Source organism: Coregonus clupeaformis, chromosome 23 (assembly GCF_020615455.1).
Source record: "Coregonus clupeaformis isolate EN_2021a chromosome 23, ASM2061545v1, whole genome shotgun sequence".
NCBI classification, from domain to species: Eukaryota; Metazoa; Chordata; class Actinopteri; order Salmoniformes; family Salmonidae; genus Coregonus; species Coregonus clupeaformis.
The window spans coordinates 32,613,299-32,633,532 of record NC_059214.1 but is presented as its reverse complement, the minus strand read 5'-3'; the positions used below and the strand labels follow the sequence as shown (position 1 = coordinate 32,633,532).

The 20,234-nt window shown below is 45.5% G+C and overlaps 2 protein-coding genes and 1 long non-coding RNA gene across 3 annotated transcripts in view; 2 read left to right on the top strand and 1 right to left on the bottom strand.

Annotated features, from left to right (window-relative positions):
- LOC121537071 (nectin-3) overlaps positions 1-12,852 on the top strand; it is a 36,107-nt gene extending 23,255 nt beyond the window's left edge. Inside the window, exon 10 of the mRNA XM_045206659.1 lies at positions 12,527-12,852. The gene's annotated coding sequence lies outside the window, so the exon portion shown is untranslated. The remainder of the gene's footprint in view (positions 1-12,526) is intronic.
- LOC121537079 overlaps positions 1-20,234 on the bottom strand; it is a 28,336-nt gene that overhangs the window by 5,085 nt on the left and 3,017 nt on the right. The gene's annotated exons all lie outside the window — the stretch shown is intronic.
- Positions 806-12,604, top strand: LOC121537072 (nectin-3). Its single transcript, XM_045206661.1, has 10 exons — positions 806-893; positions 1,195-1,267; positions 2,749-3,096; positions 9,552-9,857; positions 10,814-10,916; positions 11,233-11,387; positions 11,968-12,070; positions 12,185-12,227; positions 12,328-12,402; positions 12,513-12,604. The coding sequence occupies exons 2-9, from the start codon at positions 1,213-1,215 to the stop codon at positions 12,361-12,363; spliced, it is 1,149 nt and encodes a 382-aa protein (XP_045062596.1). The 5' UTR covers positions 806-893; positions 1,195-1,212; the 3' UTR covers positions 12,364-12,402; positions 12,513-12,604.

The following is a 20,234-nucleotide window of genomic DNA, read 5'->3' as shown; positions in this document are numbered from 1 at the left end:
GCACCAGCCGACACTTGGCATTGTGCATGGTGATCTTAGGCTTGTGTGTGGCTGCTCGGCCATGGACACCCATTTCACAAAGCTCCCGACGAACATTTATTGTGCTGACGTTGCGTCCAGAGGTAGTTTGGAACTCGATGGTGAGTGTTGCAACCGAGGACAGACGATTTTCAGCACTCAGTGGTTCCGTTCTGTGAGCTTGTGTGGCCTACCACTTCACAGTTGAGCCGTTGTTGCTCCTAGATGTTTCCACTTCACAATAACAGCACTTACAGATGACCGCGGCAGCTCTAGCAGGGCAGAAATTTGACAAACTGAATTGTTGCAAAGGTGGCATCCTATGACAGTGCCACGTTGAAAGTCACTGAGATCTTCAGTAAGGCCATTCTAGTGCAAATGTTTGTCTATTGAGATTGCATGGTGGTGTGCTCGATTTTATACACCTGTCAGCAATGGGTGTGGTTGAAACAGCCGAATACATTAATTTGAAGGTGTGTCCACATACATTAGTATATATAGTGTATCATCAGAGAGAGGGGTCCCAAGTCATACAGAATCTGGCCTGTTGTTGTATTTAACTTTGTTTTTCTTAAAGAAAATAAATATATTTTTTAAAACATTTGTTTGTAATAAGGCCTATGGGTATGTTTCAGAACCAGTAAATTGTGATATGGGCTTTCAAAGAGGTAGCACACAGCCTATGAAACGGCAGGAGTCTGTGAGTGGGGTGGAGATTAGACATGTCCATAATCCACCCAATTGTGCAATAGCTGCTGTGGCTTACTGAAAAACGGTTTCCCTACAGGTGCAACAGGACGTTTGTCTGTCAGCACAAACAGCAAAAAACAAATGTCTCTACGCTAGTTCAGCAGAGGAACTAACATTCATCAAAGGTTAGTGGCCTATTACATTTACATATTCATCTGTTTTATTCCATTATTACTGACCAATGTAGGACTGTTTGTTTATGTTTGCAATAAGGTGTAGGCTACTTTGCAAGATGTGCATTACTCCATCAAAGACTGATGATTGCTGACCATTGCTCAAATAAATTGCATTGCATTCAACATTATTTAACATTTGAGATAGCCTACATAACTGTTTTGCATAAACAAAGAATAGGACCTCATTATTACAAACGGCAATCTCAAAATGTAATACAATTCCATAATTACATTTCCCCTGTGACCCTAGCAATGAGAGGAGCAAAGCATGTTACGGAAGCTGTGCTGTGTGATTCTACTCATCATCCAGAGGGATACAGAAAGTAGGTTTTCAATTGATTTAATCAAATTTCATATTATTGCTCTCATGTTTTTGTCACTTTTTTCTTATTAACACTAGGCAGAAAATAACACAGACCAAACACACAATCCCGCCATTAAATTGTAGTCCTGGTCCTTTTAGGGTACAATAAGGCACACACATCATCTCAGTATGTTTACTATGTGTTTAACTCAGTATGTTTACAATGTTTTTAACTCAGTATGTTTACTATGTTTTTAACTCAGTATGTTTACTATGTTTTTAACTCAGTATGTTTACTATGTTTTTAACTCAGTATGTTTACTATGTTTTTAACTCAGTATGTTTACTATGTTTTTAACTCAGTATGTTTACTATGTTTTTAACTCAGTATGTTTACTATGTTTTTAACTCAGTATGTTTACTATGTTTTTAACTCAGTATGTTTACTATGTTTTTAACTCAGTATGTTTACTATGTTTTTAACTCAGTATGTTTACTATGTTTTTAACTCAGTATGTTTACTATGTTTTTAACTCAGTATGTTTACTATGTTTTTAACTCAGTATGTTTACTATGTTTTTAACTCAGTATGTTTACTATGTTTTTAACTCAGTATGTTTACTATGTGTTTAACTCAGTATGTTTACTATGTTTTTAACTCAGTATGTTTACTATGTTTTTAACTCAGTATGTTTACTATGTTTTTAACTCAGTATGTTTACTATGTTTTTAAATCAGTATGTTTACTATGTTTTTAAATCAGTATATTTACTATGTTTTTAACTCAGTATGTTTACTATGTTTTTAACTCAGTATGTTTACTATGTTTTTAACTCAGTATGTTTACTATGTTTTTAACTCTGTATGTTTACTATGTTTTTAACTCTGTATGTTTACTATGTTTTTAACTCAGTATGTTTACTATGTGTTTAACTCAGTATGTTTACTATGTTTTTAACTCAGTATGTTTACTATGTTTTTAACTCAGTACGTTTACTATGTTTTTAACTCAGTATGTTTACTATGTTTTTAAATCAGTATATTTACTATGTTTTTAACTCAGTATGTTTACTATGTTTTTAACTCAGTAGTTTTGAGATATGCTGAGCATGCCCAAGTATCTGGGAATGTATTGAATATCTTACTCTTGAGTAAGTGTAATAATAATGTCAGGGCTTTTGGCTTATTATTCTAATAACATACAGTATTCACTAAGTAGTTTCAGACTAGACTGGACCCAGATCAGTATGTGCTTTAGCCATCTCCTCTGACTATGGCTGCCCAAATGTGCATTGTGTCAAATATTGAGAAATTGGCACATTAGTTATTGCAATAACCACAATTCAATATCAATAGGATATCATAGTTCATAAGCACAGCTAAATACAAATCATGGTCTTATCGGTGTGTTTAGGTAACTTCTCTGTTTATTAGAGTTCATAAGCATCTATTCTACAGGTATCTTATGGACAGTGTTTTTGCCTTATGTTTTCTCTTCAGGTATACGGGTGATTGGTGGATGTAGGACTGTGGTACAGGGGGAGGATGTGGACTTATCCTGCAGACTGATAGAGACAACCGAGGACCTCGAACAGATAACATGGCAGAAAAGTACTTTGGAAGAAACACAGAACCATAATTTTCTGCTGATTAATCCCAATGGGGTTACGAAATTTATTGCACCAAATGGATTGAAAGGTAGAGTCCAGTTTATTGGGAACCCATCAGAAAACATTGGATCTATTAGAATAACAGCTGTCAGACTGTTGGATGAAGGCACCTTCACATGTATCTTCACTATTTTCCCCAGTGGAGCATACAATATAGAGATTCCTCTGACTGTGCTTGGTAAGAACTCTTCCTTCACTCTTTGTATCACTGTTTCTACTTTTGACAGTGTAGAAAGACTGCATGTGATAATCAATGCTAGAAAGCTAAATAGTTGGAAGGTTCATTATTTAAGCAAGAGCGGAGCCCTCATCTACAGGTTTTGCTTTGCCAAGGAAAATCCATCTTCTCTACACTTAGAAAAAAGGGTGCCAAAGGGGTTCTTTCCAAAGGGATACGATTCGACCTATAACCTTTTCTTATCCTAAGATCTGTTTTTGGAAGAAATAGTTATTTGCTTTATTGTAATTTTTTTCTTACTTTTAAATAGTGCATGAGCATTAGTGTTTATCTAATTGTTTAAACTTTAACATCAGGAGTTCCAGTAATCTGATAATTGTTTAAATATGTTTAAAACTGTACCTACAGTATATGGGAATATTTGTGCATATGATTTGTGCAATGATTCCCTTAATCATTTTACAAATACAATACTGACATAAATGATATTTTGTAATTGTATTGAGCAGGGAGTGAGAGAATAGATTGAAGTATGAGTGAACCAGCAGTGTAGATTTTTCAGTGTAACATTTCTAGTGTTGATTCAGGAGTTGGTGTTAATAACGAGAATTGAGTGTGATTGTGTAATTTATTCTGAGTAGAGCAGGGATGGGCAACTTTGATGGGGTTGGGGGTAGGGTTGTGGCAGTACCAACCTTAGAATGTCTTAGAAATAAAAAAATGGGCACTTAACCCTAATTTGCTCCAGCGGTGCTGTACTACTATGGCTGACCCTGTAAAACAACGCATTTCTGTCAATGGGTGCTGAAGGTGGGTGTGGTGCAGGAATCAAGCGCAGGACGCAGAAGCTAAGTCCAAAAGACTTTAGTGAAATGTTCACGTAGTAAACGAGTACAATAAGCCCGGAGGCGAAATACAGGCGCACACAGGCGTCAAACAAATGGCGCACTAACATGTGCGAAAACCTCTCCAAAACAACGGAGGGAAGTACGTAGCTCAAACACCAAAACAGAAGAGCAATCACACACAACACCAAACACACACAACGAGAACTAAATAGGACACTAACGAGGACTAACTAGACACAGGTGTACAACATCAAGACAAAACCAAACGAACATGAAACATAGATCGGTGGCAGCTAGTACTCCGGGGACGACGACCGCCGAAACCTGCCCGAACCAGGAGGAGGAGCAGCCTCGGCCGAAACCGTGACAGTACCCCCCCCTTGACGCGCGGCCCCAGCCGTGCGCCGACCCCGGCCTCGGGGACGACCAGGAGGACGCGGAGCAGGGCGCGCAGGATGGTCCCGGTGGAACTCCGACAGGAGAGCTGGGTCTAGGATGTCCCTCCGCGGCACCCAGCACCGCTCCTCCGGGCCGTACCCCTCCCACTCCACGAGATACTGGAGACGCCCCATCCGGCGTCTTGAGTCCAAGATGGACCGAACGGTGTACGCCGGAGCCCCCTCGATGTCCAGTGGGGGCGGAGGAGTCTCTCCTATCACACCTTCCTGGAGTGGACCAGCTACCACCGGCCTGAGAAGAGACACATGGAACGAGGGGTTAATATTCTTATACTCAACAGGCAGATGTAACCTATAACACACCTCGTTCAATCTTCTCAGGACTTTAAAAGGCCCCACAAACCGCCGACCCAGCTTCCGGCAGGGCAGGCGGAGGGGTAGGTTTCTGGTAGAGAGCCAGACTGGATCTCCGGGTGCGTACACCGGCCCCTCACTGCGGTGGAGATCGGCTCGCCTTGTGACGACGGATAGCCCGCTGCAGATGGACGTGGGCAGCGTTCCACGTCTCCTCCGAGCGCCTCATCCAATCATCCACCGCAGGGGCCTCGATCTGGCTCTGCTGCCAAGGTGCCAGAACCGGCTGGTAACCTAACACACATTGGAAGGGGGTTAGGTTGGTAGAGGAGTGGCGGAGAGAGTTCTGGGCCATCTCGGCCCAGGGAATGTACCGAGCCCACTCCTCAGGCTTGTCCTGGCAATACGACCTCAGAAACCTACCCACATCCTGGTTGACACGTTCTACCTGCCCGTTACTCTCCGGGTGGTACCCTGAGGTAAGGCTAACCGAGACCCCCAAACGCTCCATGAACGCTCTCCATACTCGGGAGGTAAACTGGGGGCCTCGATCAGACACTATATCCTCGGGTACCCCGTAATGCCGGAAGACGTGGGTAAATAGGGCCTCTGCGGTTTGTAGGGCAGAAGGCAGACCCGACATAGGGAGAAGACGACAGGCCTTAGAGAACCGGTCCACAACGACCAGGATGGTGGTATTCCCCTGAGAGAGGGGAAGGTCTGTCACAAAATCCACAAGAGGTGGGACCATGGTCGTTGTGGAACGGGCAGGGGTTGTAACTTACCCCTGGGCAGGTGTCTGGGCGCCTTACACTGGGCGCACACCACACCGAGCAGGAGGAGACATAAAACCTCACATCCCTGGCTAACGTGGGCCACCAGTATTTAGTGCTAAGACAATGCACTGTCCGGCCAATACCCGGATGTCCAGAGGAGGGTGACGTGTGAGCCCAGTAAATGAGTCGATCCCGAATCTCGAGCGGAACGTACTTCCGACCCTCAGGACACTGTGGAGGGCTGGGGTCGGTACGCAGCGCTCGCTCGATTTCGGCATCGACCTCCCACACCACCGGTGCCACAAGACAAGACTCCGGTAATATGGGAGTAGGCTCAACGGACCTCTCCTCCGTGTCATACCGCCGGGACAGCGCATCTGCCTTACCATTCTGGGACCCAGGGATTACGTGATTTTAAATGCGAACCTGGTGAGAAACAAATTCCATCGAGCCTGGCGAGGGTTCAGTCTCCTCGCTGCCCAGATGTACTCCAGGTTCCGATGGTCAGTCAAAATGAGGAAAGGTTGTTGAGCCCCCTCAAGCCAATGCCTCCACACCTTAAGGGCCTGAACTACAGCTAACAGCTCCCTGTCCCCCACGTCATAATTACGCTCCGTCGGGCTGAGCTTTTTTGAGTAAAAAGCACAGGGGCGGAGTTTAGGTGGCGTGCCGGACCGTTGAGATAGTACGGCCCCTATACCGGCCTCAGACGCGTCCACCTCGACCTGAAAGTGTAATGCGGGATCCGGATGCTCCAGCACCGGAGCCGACTTTAACAGGTCCTTCAGTCTCCTAAAGGCCCTGTCCGCATCAGCTGACCACTGCAGGCGCACCGGACCCCCTTTCAGAAGGGACGTGATGGGAGCTGCCACCTGTCCAAAACCCCGGATAAACCTCCGGTAGTAATTCGCAAAGCCCAAAAACTGCTGCACCTCTTTGACAGTGGTTGGGGTTTGCCAATTACGCACAGCGGACACACGATCCACCCCCATTCTCACCCCTGACGCGGACAACCGATAACCCAAAAAGGAGACCAACTCCTGGAGAAACAGACATTTCTCTGCCTTGACATATAGGTCGTGCTCCAACAGCCTCCTCAATACACGACGCACCAGGGTTATATGCTCGGCTCGGGTAGACGAGTACACCAGAATGTCATCAATGTACACGACCACCCCTTGCCCCTGCATATCCCGGAAAATGTCATCTACGAAGGATTGGAAGACTGATGGAGCATTCATCAACCCATATGGCATGACGAGATACTCGAAATGACCTGACGTGGTACTAAACGCTGTTTTCCATTCGTCGCCCTCCCTAATGCGCACCAAGTTATACGCGCTCCTGAGATCCAGTTTTGTGAAAAACCGCGCTCCATGCAATGACTCCGTCATGGTCGCAATCAGAGGGAGTGGATAACTGTATTTCACAGTAATCTGATTGAGACCACGGTAATCGATGGACGGGCGCAACCTCCATCTTTTTTTTCACAAAAAAGAAGCTCGAGGAGGCGGGAGAAGTGGAGGGCCGAATGTATCCCTGTCTCAAAGATTCGGCTTTGTAAGTTTCCATAGCTTTTCTCTCCTCTTGAGACAAAGGATACATGTGGCTCCATGGGAGCGCTGCTCCTGCCTGGAGATCAATCGCACAATCCCCCTGTCTATGAGGAGGCAACTGCGTCGCCCTAGCTTTACTAAACACGAGAGCTAAATCCCCATATTCAAGCGGAATGTGCAGTGCGGGCACTTGGTTTGGACTTTCCACCGAAGTCGCCCCTACGGAAACACCCAGACATCGCCCTTCACACTGAGCAGACCACCCATTGAGAGCCCTCTGTTGCCACGAAATAGCAGGGTTATGGGTGCTTAACCAGGGAATTCCCAGCACCACTGGGTACGCATGAGAGTCGATCAGATACAGCTGTATAGTCTTTTCATGACCCCCCTGCGCACACATCCTAAGTGGTGCTGTGACCTCCCTAATCAACCCCGACCCCAACGGGCGGCTATCTAAGGCATGAACGGGAAAAGGTTTGTCAACAGGTAGGAGATGGATCCCTAAATCTAAACAAAACTTCCGATCAACAAAATTCCCAGCTGCGCCTGAATCTAGCGCCTTATGCTGGGAATGAGGTGCAACCTGTGGAAAACAAACAGGTATACAAAAGTGCGCAACAGAGAGCTCTGGGTAAGTGGGGCGTCTACTCACCTGGGAGGGCTCCCCAGTGCGTGGCCTGTTGTCTCCTCCCTCGGGGAACCCTCCCCAGCACCTGGCCGCAGTGTGCCCTCCACGACCGCACTTGGTGCAGGAGACAGGCCCCCTCGGGCTCCTCCTCCTCCTTTCTCTAGCGCCAGCACCTCCGAGCTCCATAGGGCTCGGCTCGGAGGTGCCGGAGGGTGGAATGGACGGACCCCACTCGGGACGTTCACAGGTGGCCAGCAGGGTGTCCAGACGGATGGACATATCGACCAACTGGTCGAAGGTAAAATTGGTATCCCTGCAGGCCAACTCACGTTGAACGTCCTCCCGTAGGCTACATCGAAAATGGTCGATGAGGGCCCGTTCATTCCACCCTGCGTCTGCCGCTAGAGTCCGGAACTCCAGCGCGAACGCCTGTGCGCTCCTCCTCCCCTGTCTCAGGTGGACTAGACGCTCCCCCGCCGCTTTGCCCTCAGGTGGATGGTCGAACACGGCCTTGAAGCGACGGGAGAACTCGACGTAGGAGATGGTGGTGGCGTCCATCTTCCTCCACTCGGCGTTGGCCCATTCCAACGCCTTGCCCGTGAGACAGGAGATGATGGCGGAAACGCTCTCGTGTCCCGAGGGCACCTGGTGTACAGTGGCCAGGTAGAGCTCCACCTGCAGGAGGAACCCCTGACACCCGGCAGCTGTTCCGTCATACGCCCTCGGGAGCGAGAGCCAAATCCCCCTGGGTTCCGGACCTGGGACTGGTGGACCGGCCTATGGGGGTGGTAGGGTAGGTGGAGGTGTGGGTACCCCTCTGGACTCCCATCGGTGCAGGGTGTTGATGACGTCCTGTAGAGCGGTCCCCAGTTGTCGTATCTGGTCATCCTGGCCGCGGACATGTTCCTCCAGCGACTCAGGCGTGGCTGTTGCTCCTGCTGATTCCATTCAAATGGTGTGTGATTCTGTCAAGGGGTGCTGAAGGTGGGTGTGGTGTAGGAATCAAGCGCAGGACGCAGAAGCTAAGTCCAAAAGACTTTAGTGAAATATTCACGTAGTAAACGAGTACAATAAGCCCGGAGGCGAAATACAGGCGCACACAGGCGTCAAACAAACGGCGCACTAACGTGCGAAAACCTCTCCAAAACAATGGAGGGAAGTACGTAGCTCAAACACCAAAACAGAAGAGCAATCACACACAACACCAAACACACACAACGAGAACTAAATAGGACACTAACGAGGACTAACTAGACACAGGTGTACAACATCAAGACAAAACCGTGACAATTTCACTGCAATTATCTTGTGTATGTGACAATAAAACATTTTAAATATATGTTATTATTTATAGAGGGTTCTAGGCAGAACCATTTACAGGGGAATCTATCAGGAACCCATAGAGATCATATTCTAATTCCTAATTCTATGGAAGAACCTTGCATAGAGGGTTCTAGGTTCTAGGTGGTGAGCCTCTCATCAGGGTGAGCTAAAACCTGTTAAAACCGGATTTGCCCAAACCTCCAATACAGTAACTGTGTAGCTACTAATGATGTATATTGCAATTGGCCAGATAGAATACATGGTAGGGTTTTTTGGTCATGTAACATGAGCATTTGGATAAGTTTCACATGACAGGCTGTGTGTGTTTTGGTTGTTTTTCACATATAGTTCCACATTTATAATTACATTGTAGTTATTTAGCAGACACACTTATCCAGAACGACTTACAGTTAGTGAGTGCATACATTTTTATACTGGTCCCCCGTGGGAATCAAACCCACAACCCTGGCGTTGCAAGCGTCATGCTCTACCAACTGAGCTACATGGGAAACACAATAATGAGTGACTTGTTCATGTTTTCTGTTCTCTGTTTGTTTGTTTTCTGGTCATAGTTCCTCCAGTGGTGAGGGTGACAGTTGATGTTCCTCCTGTCATTGGGGAGAATGAGGTTGTCTTGGCAACCTGTGTGGCTGCTGGTGCCAAGCCACAGGCAGAAGTGAAGTGGATTTCAGGTACATTCGGCAGTTTGTTGAGGACAATGACAAACTCCACCCAGCACGCCAATGGAACTACCACAGTACTCAGCCACCTGCTCGGGGTGCCAACCAGAGCAGCCAATCAGCAGCAGGTCCAGTGTGTGGTCAACCAGTCTGCCCTGGCAACAGAAAGGAGCTACAACTACACCATAAACATCCACTGTAAGTGTCTTCTACTACTACTGTCCTACACTATAGACAGACACTGTAAATATATTCTACTACTACTGTCCTACACTATAGACAGACACTGTAAATATATTCTACTACCACTGTCCTACACTATAGACAGACACTGTAAATATATTCTACTACTACTGTCCTACACTATAGACAGACACTGTAAATATATACTAAACTACCACTGTCCTACACTATAGACAGACACTGTAAGTATATACTCCACTACTACTGTCCTACACTATCGGTATCCACTTTAAATGTAAATTCCACTATCACTGTCACAGACCATAGACATCCACTGTAAGTATAGACTCTCACTGTCTTCACTGGCTATAGCCTAGTAGTCCCTCTAAACAGTCCCTGTCTGTCTATACACTCTTAGATAATAACGTGCTATCCTAGAACCAAATATGTTTTTTCGGCTGTCCCCATAGGAGAACCCTTTGAATAACACCTATTAGTTCCACCTTTTATTAACACCTATTAGTTCCACCCTTTGTAGCGCTTTTTGGTCAAGGGCGATGCAATTGCCATACCAGGCGGTGATGCACTCAGAAAATATGTTTTCGATGGTGCAGCTGTATAATTCTTTGAGGATCTGAAGACACATTCTCTTCAGGGCTGTGTGGGTGAGTGTGGACCATGTTAAGTCCTTACTGATGTGGACACCAAATAACTTAAAGGTCTCGACCCGCTCCACAACAGCCCCGTCAATGTGGATGGAGGCGTGCTCTCCCGCTTTCTCCCATAGTCCACGATCAGCACCTTGGTCTAATTGATGTTGAGGGAGATGTTGTCCTGGCTCCACACTGTTAAGTCACTGACTTCCTACCTGTAGGCTGGCTGGCTGACTCTCTCTCTCTCTCTCTCTCTCCTCTCTCTCTCTCTCTCTCTCTCTCTCTCTCTCTCTCTCTCTCTCTCTCTCTCTCTCATAGATCCACCTCAGTCAGTGAACATCACCCTTAGTGAGGCCTCTAAAGCCACAGTCTTCCTATGTGTAGCAGATGGCAACCCACAACCCAACTACACCTGGAGCAGGTACTCACTCATATGTAAACTAGTTCAATCCAGTTTAAATCTAAATGTTAGCTAAACTTGTTAAGACGTGATATCTAAATTAGCTTGAAGCTTCAGTTTGTTCATGTCTAAAGGACAGTTTTTGAATTTTGCTGGCAGTCAAATCATGCATTTGTCTTTCACACACACACACACACACACACACACACACATACACACACACGCGCACACACACACACACACACACACACACACACACACACACACACACACACACACACACACACAGATACACAGTCACACACTCAGCCCCTCTTCTCCTCTCTCTCTCTTCCAGAGTGGTCCAGCCATGGCCTGTGTCTTCAGTGAGAGCAGAGGGAGACATACTGCACCTCCTCAGTCTCAGCTCTGAGCTGAATGGTCTCTATGTCTGTGAGGCCTCCAACCCATACGGACGAGCAACTGGCTCCCTCTATGTACACACATCCTCTGGTGAGAAGCACCTGAGAGACACACACACACACACACACACACACACACACACACACACACACACACACACACACACAGTATTCATACTGGTTGCTTATACTGTTTAATAAGTTGCTTATAATTGTTATGCGATTGATTGATTGGTTGATTGCTTGCTTGCTTGATTGAGTACTTTACTGAATACTTTATTGTCCTGTATGGAAATTTGTCTGGCAACAATACAGGCATTCCTGGCATACACATAAAACACATATATGAGGTTATGAGAAATGTGATGTAGCATGGATAACAAAGTTGAGCCAGATGCTCACTTATCTTTCACTGCATGTGTTAGTATCAGACTTATGTCCTCATTCCTCTTTCTACAGGAAGGTACTGTATAACAACTAACTAAGATGGTCATGATACACACTTATCTCTTACTGCATATGTACATGTCTTATTACTTAGTATTATCTCTTTGCTTTCTGCAGGAAAGTGTTTGCATCAGAGCCATGATGCTTGTTAGGTCAACACAATTATATGTAATTGTAAATACAGACTGTTTCCTATATTAACTGTATCCCCTCTCTCCTCATAGAGACCTCTGCTGCCTGTTGGGTTCTACTCATTGTCATTCTATGTCTGATTGTTACTGCGGCTGCACTCGTATGGTACTGGAGGAAATACGGACAGTGTCCTTGGTAATATCAACTACTGTAATATTATGAACATCATTTTGCATTATGAAAACATTTCATTTTCACTTGATGATTGGCTCAAATTCATATTATATTTTTTTCTGGACGATATCCAAGGAATTCAATCATGGCCAATCACCAGTTCCAGGCACCCCCACAGGTATGTGACTATGTTAAAGTCCACCATTGTTGCGTGATTACCCTATCACATCAGCCACTTTTTGCTATGTAATAATACTGTTATAATGTCTGATGACAAGGTTGAGGAAGATGAACTTGGGACGTCTGGGTTCTAACAAAAACCAGGAAGGCGGATAAGGACGAAGTATCATGATGTAAGGAACACACAGTATGATATTTTTTTATATTTTGAAATATTACAAAAAATATATTTTGTTGGAGCTATTGTCTATTCATGAGGTATATTTATTGTTCTATTTTAAAGAAATCGCTGTACAGGCTGAGAGCGGATGCCAGAAGAATCTCAGACATGCAATGGGTGTGGGGAGATTTCCAGTCTGCACATTCTCCATTGTTCTAACCATTTGCAAAGAAGAGGCACATTCTCCAACCATCTAATGAACAGAGACCCTAGCAGTATTCACTGTGACATTAGAAACCTCGGCTCTGCCCCTCCTCCACCACAGCTTCTCTTGTGGACTGCCTTGTCATGGTGGAGGGGCTTTGTTTCTTCAGCGGGAACAACAACTCTCCTGTATGTACAGTGGGGAAAAAAAGTATTTAGTCAGCCACCAATTGTGCAAGTTCTCCCACTTAAAAATATGAGAGAGGCCTGTAATTTTCATCATAGGTACACGTCAACTATGACAGACAAAATGAGAAAAAAAAATCCAGAAAATCACATTGTAGGATTTTTAATGAATTTATTTGCAAATTATGGTGGAAAATAAGTATTTGGTCAATAACAAAAGTTTCTCAATACTTTGTTATATACCCTTTGTTGGCAATGACACAGGTCAAACGTTTTCTGTAAGTCTTCACAAGGTTTTCACACACTGTTGCTGGTATTTTGGCCCATTCCTCCATGCAGATCTCCTCTAGAGCAGTGATGTGTTGGGGCTGTCGCTGGGCAACACAGACTTTCAACTCCCTCCAAATATTTTCTATGGAGTTGAGATCTGGAGACTGGCTAGGCCACTCCAGGACCTTGAAATGCTTCTTACGAAGCCACTCCTTCGTTGCCCGGGCGGTGTGTTTGGGATCATTGTCATGCTGAAAGACCCAGCCACATTTCATCTTCAATGCCCTTGCTGATGGAAGGAGGGTTTCACTCAAAATCTCACGATACATGGCCCCATTCATTCTTTCCTTTACACGGATCGGTCATCCTGGTCCCTTTGCAGAAAAACAGCCCAAAGCATGATGTTTCCACCCCCATGCTTCACAGTAGGTATGGTGTTCTTTGGATGCGACTCAGCATTCTTTGTCCTCCAAACACGATGAGTTGAGTTTTTACCAAAAAGTTCTATTTTGGTTTCATCTGACCAAATGACATTCTCCCAATCCTCTTCTGGATCATCCAAATGCACTCTAGCAAACTTCAGACGGGCCTGGACTTGTACTGTCTTAAGCAGGGGGACACGTCTGGCACTGCAGGATTTGAGTCCCTGGCGGCGTAGTGTGTTACTGATGGTAGGCTTTGTTACTTTGGTCCCAGCTCTCTGCAGGTCATTCACTAGGTCCCCCCGTGTGGTTCTGGGATTTTTGCTCACCGTTCTTGTGATCATTTTGACCCCACGGGGTGAGATCTTGCGTGGAGCCCCAGATCGAGGGAGATTATCAGTGGTCTGGTATGTCTTCCATTTCCTAATAATTGCTCCCACAGTTGATTTATTCAAACCAAGCTGCTTACCTATTGCAAATTCAGTCTTCCCAGCCTGGTGCAGGTCTACAATTTTGTTTCTGGTGTCCTTTGACAGCTCTTTGGTCTTGGCCATAGTGGAGTTTGGAGTGTGACTGTTTGAGGTTGTGGACAGTGTATTTTATACTGATAACAAGTTCAAACAGGTGCCATTAATACAGGTAACGAGTGGAGGACAGAGGAGCCTCTTAAAGAAGAAGTTACAGGTCTGTGAGAGCCAGAAATCTTGCTTGTTTGTAGGTGACCAAATACTTATTTTCCACCATAATTTGCAAATAAATTCATTAAAAATCCTACAATGTGATTTTCTGGATTTTTTTTCTCAATTTGTCTGTCATAGTTGACGTGTACCTATGATGAAAATTACAGGCCTCTCTTATCTTTTTAAGTGGGAGAACATGCACAATTGGTGGCTGACTAAATACTTTTTTCCCCCACGATACATGGCCCCATTCATTCTTTCCTTTACACGGATCGGTCGTCCTGGTCCCTTTGCAGAAAAACAGCCCAAAGCATGATGTTTTCACCCCCATGCTTCACAGTAGGTATGTATGTATGTATGTTGTATGTTGAAGCCAACTAAAGGGAGGCCAGGTATAATCTATATAATATGTACAAATGGAGAATCTTGTCAGTAATGACTAGCAAAACCCTGGCTGTTGGTGTTACTTGTAGCTGCTCCAAAATGCATTCCTTCATATTATGCAGCCTAATGCAGTCTTGGTACAGGCAGCAGTTATACGAGGAACCAGGAAATCAAGGGTGTGGCTAGTGATCCACTGGGAATAGAAGCTTCACTAACAGCTGCCTTATGATCCACGCATAGGGCTGTTATGGTGATGATATTACTGCCACACTGGCGGTCACGAATCATGAAGGCAGTCAAATTCCACTTGACTGTTTAGTCACGGTAATTAGGCTTCTCCAAGCTCTGATGCTGCTGATGGTCATTAGTAGCTTACCAAACTTGCTAACTGCCTGGTACGCAGCACTCTATTGTCCCTCTAATCACTCTGACATCAATGCAAATGCAATCAAACACTTAATGAGAGCCCATGAGCTCATGTCGCACAACATTTCAATAGTCTATTCAATTGCGTGAGAAAACAGAGTGATGACCTCCATTAAAAAGAGGAGGATCCCATCTGCTTTCTATAGGCTAGACCTACTATATTTATGTATCAACTTTCCTAATATTAAGTACATTGCTTCTCTTTACAGCAGGAGTATATGTAAAGACAAGATTAAATCAGGAATAGTCTGTTTGGTGACAATATTAGCCTATCACTTGTGAATTATATATTATCACTTGTGAATTATGCCCAGTGTAAGGCAAGAAACAATGCATATCTTTTTTTGTGACTTTTTCAAATCATAGTCCCACAAATCATGTAGCCTAGCACATAGGCCTATATGATTTGATAGGGTTTGTATCACAACTAAAGTGGCCAAATAACTTCTTAAAATTAAGCACATTAATCAGCTTTTATAATGGGTGTAGAGCCTAACTGGCATACATAGGCAGCGCGTGAGTTTGAAGTTTGGAGAAGATAATTTTCACCATAAAAATGCATCTTTATAATAAAAGCAATAAATGCATAACCGCATTTGCGATCACTTTTGATAATGGTATTTTCCCGCTAATGGAACATTTGCGCTTATAGCCTTCTGCTGTGTGCTCATTGCTTCGCTGATAATGTGAAGAAATAGCCTAATAATTTATAAACATTTTAAGGTAAATGTTCTGATCTGTTACCACAGCCTCATTGCGTAAAAAGTTGTTTTGATGCTAGTGGTTGTATTACTTTGGCCTCTATCGCATTCCACAAATGTCCCAGAATATGTTTGGAATATTTATTTCTCACAAAGAAAAAAATATGTAAACTGTTGTGCTATGGGGGATAGTACAGTCGAGGTCAAAAGTTTTAAGAATGACACAAGTATTGGTCTTCACAAAGTTCGCTGCTTCAGTGTTATGAGATATTTTTGTCAGATGTTACTATGGTATACTGAAGTATAATTACAAGCAAGTGTCAAAGGCTTTTATTGACAATTACATTAAGTTTATGCAAAGAGTCGATATTTGCAGTGTTGACCCTTCTTTTTCAAGACCTCTGCAATCCGCCCTGGCATGCTGTCAATTAACTTCTGGGCCACATCCTGACTGATGGAGGCCCATTTTTGCATAATCAATGATTGGAGTTTGTCAGAATTTGTGTGTTTTTGTTTCTCCACCCGCCCCTTGAGGATCGACCACAAGTTCTCAATGGGATTAAGGTCTTGGGGGTTTCCTGGCCAAGGACCCAAAATGTCGATGTTTTGTTCCCCGAGCCACTTAGTTATCACTTTTGCCTTATGGCAAGGTGCTCCATCATGCTGGAAAATGAATTGTTCGTCACCAAACTGTTCTTGGATGGTTGGGAGAAGTTGCTCTCGAAGTTACCATTCTTTATTCATGGCTGTGTTCTTAGGCAAAATTGTGAGTGAGCCCATTCCCTTGGCTGAGAAGCAACCCCACACATGAATGGTCTCAGGACGCTTTACTGTTGGCATGACACAGGACTGATGGTAGCGCTCACCTTGTCTTCTCTGGACAAGATGTTTCCGGATGCCCCAAACAATCGGAAAGGGGATTCATCAGAGAAAATTACTTTACCACAGTCCTCAGCAGTCCAATCCCTCTACCTTTTGCAGAATATCAGTCTGTCCCTGATGTTTTTCCTGGAGAGAAGTGGCTTCTTTGCTGCCCTTCTTGACACCAGGCCATCCTCCAAAAGTCTTTGCCTCACTGTGCGTGCAGATGCATTCACATATGCCTGCTGCCATTCCTGAGCAAGCTCTGCACTGGTGGTGCCCCGATCCCACAGCAGAATCAACTTTAGGAGACTGTCCTGGCACTTGCTGGGCTTTCTTGGGCGCCCTGATGCCTTCTTCACAACAATTGAACCTCTCTCCTTGAAGTTCTTGATGTTCTAATAAATGGTTGATTTGGGTGCAATCTTACTAGCAGCAACATCCTTGCCTGTGAAGCCCTTTTTGTGCAAAGCCATGATGACGGCATGTGTTTCCTTGCAGGTAACCATGATTAACAGAGGAAGAACAATGATTTCAAGCACCACCCTCCTTTTGAAGCTTCCATTAACTCAATCAGCATGACAAAGTGATCTCCAGCTTTGTCTTCGTCAACACTCTCACCTGTGTTAACGAGAGAATCACTGACATTATGGCAGCTGGTCCTTTTGTGGCAGGGCTGAAATGCAGTGGAAATATTTTGGGGGGATGAAGTTAATTTTCATGGCGAAGAGGGACTTTGCAATTAATTGCAATTCATCTGATCACTCTTCATGATATTCAGGAGGATATCATGTCACACTCTGGCTCTGGGGACTTTATATGTTGAGTCAGGGTGTGTAGATTCCGTGTGTTTATGTGTTGTGTTTTGAGTGTCTAGTTGTTCTATGTCTAGGTTGGCCTGAGTGACTCCCAATCAGAGGCAACGAGGGTCAGCTGTTTGCTGGTTGTCTCTGATTGGGAGCCATATTTAAACTGTCGGTTTTCCTTTGTGTTTTGTGGGTTCTTGTTTCAAGTTGGTTGTGTTATACCGTGTACTGTCACGTTTCCGTCTTTTGTTGTTTTGTTCGCGTTTCGCTCAATAAATGAGTATGTTTGCCTGCAACGCTGCGCCTTGGTCCTCTTCATCTGTTCTAGACGATTTTGACAGAAGAACCCACCAAAACTGGACCAAGCAGCGAGTCGAGGAGCCATCGCCAGGGAGATCCCTAGCAGATCTCCGTGGCAGCCTCGACTGGGTCAAGCCGAGGGAGGAGCAGAGAGAGTGGACGTGGGAACAATGGAGGAAGAGCCTCGACTGGGTCAAGCCCATTGAGGAGCTGAATAGCGGGAGTTGGAAGCAGAGGAGTGAGAGTTGGGCGAGAAATATAGAGGCCTGGCCCACGGGGAGGAGAGAACCCCAGAACATTTTTAGGGGGGGGCTCACGACGTGGACGACGGGGCAGCAAGAGGCTGCGATGGAGCGGTCCAGCGGGTGTGCAGAGGAGGCCGCCAGGTTAAGGGGGCCACTGGTCACAGAGGAGAGGGAAAATGTGGAGGCACGGCGAGAGGTACTGGGGTGTGTTACCAGTCCGGTCCGGCCCGTTCCTGATCCCTGCGTAGAGCCAGTGGTGTGTGTCCCCAGTACGGTCCGGCCTGTTCCTGTTCCTCGCATCGAGCCTGTGGTGCGTGTCGTCAGCCCGGCCCGGCCTGTTCCTGCTCCCCGCACCGAGCCTATGGTGCGCTTCGTCAGCCCTGTCCGGCCTGTTCCTGCTCCCCGCACAAAGTCTGTGGTGCGTTTCGTCAGCCCTGTCCGGCCTGTTCCTGCTCTCCGCACCAAGTCTGTGGTGGGCGTCGCCAGCCCAGTCCGGCCCATTCCTGCTCCCCGCACCAAGTCTGTGGTGCGTTTCGTCAGCCCTGTCCGGCCCGCTCCTGCGCTCCACACCAGGCCAGTGGTGTGCGTCGTCAGTCCGGTGAGGCCCGTTCCGGCTCCACGCATCAAGCCTGGGGTGCGCATCATCAGCCAGGTCCAGTCCGTTCCTGCCTCACGCGCCAAGCCAGGGGTGCGCGTCGTCAGTCCGGTGCCTGATCAGGTACTGGTCAGCTGCTCCACAACGGAGCTTAAGCAATCCGCTCCGTCGATGTCCAGTCCTGATCCAGTCAGCGGGGTCAGACCGGACCAGGGGCGCTACGGGAGGATTATGGAGGGGTGGTGGTCAAGCCCGGAGCCGGAGCCGCCTCCGAGGAGGAATGCCCACCCAGCCCTCCCCTGTTTGGGGTTTTTGTTGAGGCGCGGTCGCAGTCCGCGCCTTTGGGCGGGGGGTACTGTCACACTCTGGCTCTGGGGACTTTATATGTTGAGTCAGGGTGTGTAGATTCCGTGTGTTTATGTGTTGTGTTTTGAGTGTCTAGTTGTTCTATGTCTAGGTTGGCCTGAGTGACTCCCAATCAGAGGCAACGAGGGTCAGCTGTTTGCTGGTTGTCTCTGATTGGGAGCCATATTTAAACTGTCGGTTTTCCTTTGTGTTTTGTGGGTTCTTGTTTGTTCAAGTTGGTTGTGTTATACCGTGTACTGTCACGTTTCCGTCTTTTGTTGTTTTGTTCGTGTTTCGCTCAATAAATGAGTATGTTTGCCTGCAACGCTGCGCCTTGGTCCTCTTCATCTGTTCTAGACGATCGTGACATATCATCAAAACTGAGGCAGCAGACTTTGTGAAAATTAGTATTTGTGTCATTCTCAAAACTTTTGACCATGACTGTAGATTGACATAGGCTAGTGCTTTTACTGTTCATTAGGCCTACTCATCTTGTTGGCTGACGAAAAGTACATGTGGACAGTTCTTCCAATATCTTCAATATGCGCCTCGGAATTGGATAAGGATGCGCACAGTTGCATCCCCGATGTGTCTGTCTTCACTTGTAGCCTGTGAGAAAGACCCGATTATGTGACGGGCATTGGCTAATAAGAATTGAGCTATTTGAGAGAGCCATGTGAGTGAGAGGCGCTTCGGAGCATGCAGCATGCAGGGAGAAGGGAATTACAATTATTATATTCAGCCTAAGGGCACAAAGGCCACTGGCTGCAAAAGGTATGGATTTTTTTAGGGGGCATTACGGCCACACAAAGGGGATGCCGCTGGGAAATTTGAAGCATTATCAAGTGCTTGTCAAAATGTCAATGAGAGACTGTTGAAGTGTGTACAGCCTGCACAAAAAACTAAGCAGAGCTCATGCCTTTCATGCGACTTAAAAAAAAATCTTCATTAGAGTCGCATCATGCAGTCTTAGAATGAATTAAAAATCATAACATATAGCCCAACGTTTGTATCACAATGAACATAGATAACTCTAAATTAAGCATATAGGAGGACCTGTTTCTTTGTTAACTGCTCAACACAGAATAGCAACATGTGCACACTCCCTCAAATTGTTTGGAGAAAATATCCTTTCTATTTTATTCAGGTTTGTTCAATGTTATTCTTCATACTATAAAATACTATAAAATATTGCCATGAAATTCTAATCAAATCTTGTCTGCTAAATGAACTAGTGTAGTCCACAGCCATATGGCATAGCCAGATCAGGACCTAACATAAGGACAACTCAGAGTATGCTATTCTCTTCTTCTGTAATAGACTACATTTTCTACATATCAGGATTCTTTAGACCCGTCTAAAATAAATAATGTATTTATTGTGAAGGTGTAGGCTATATTACATGGATTTATTTGACTTT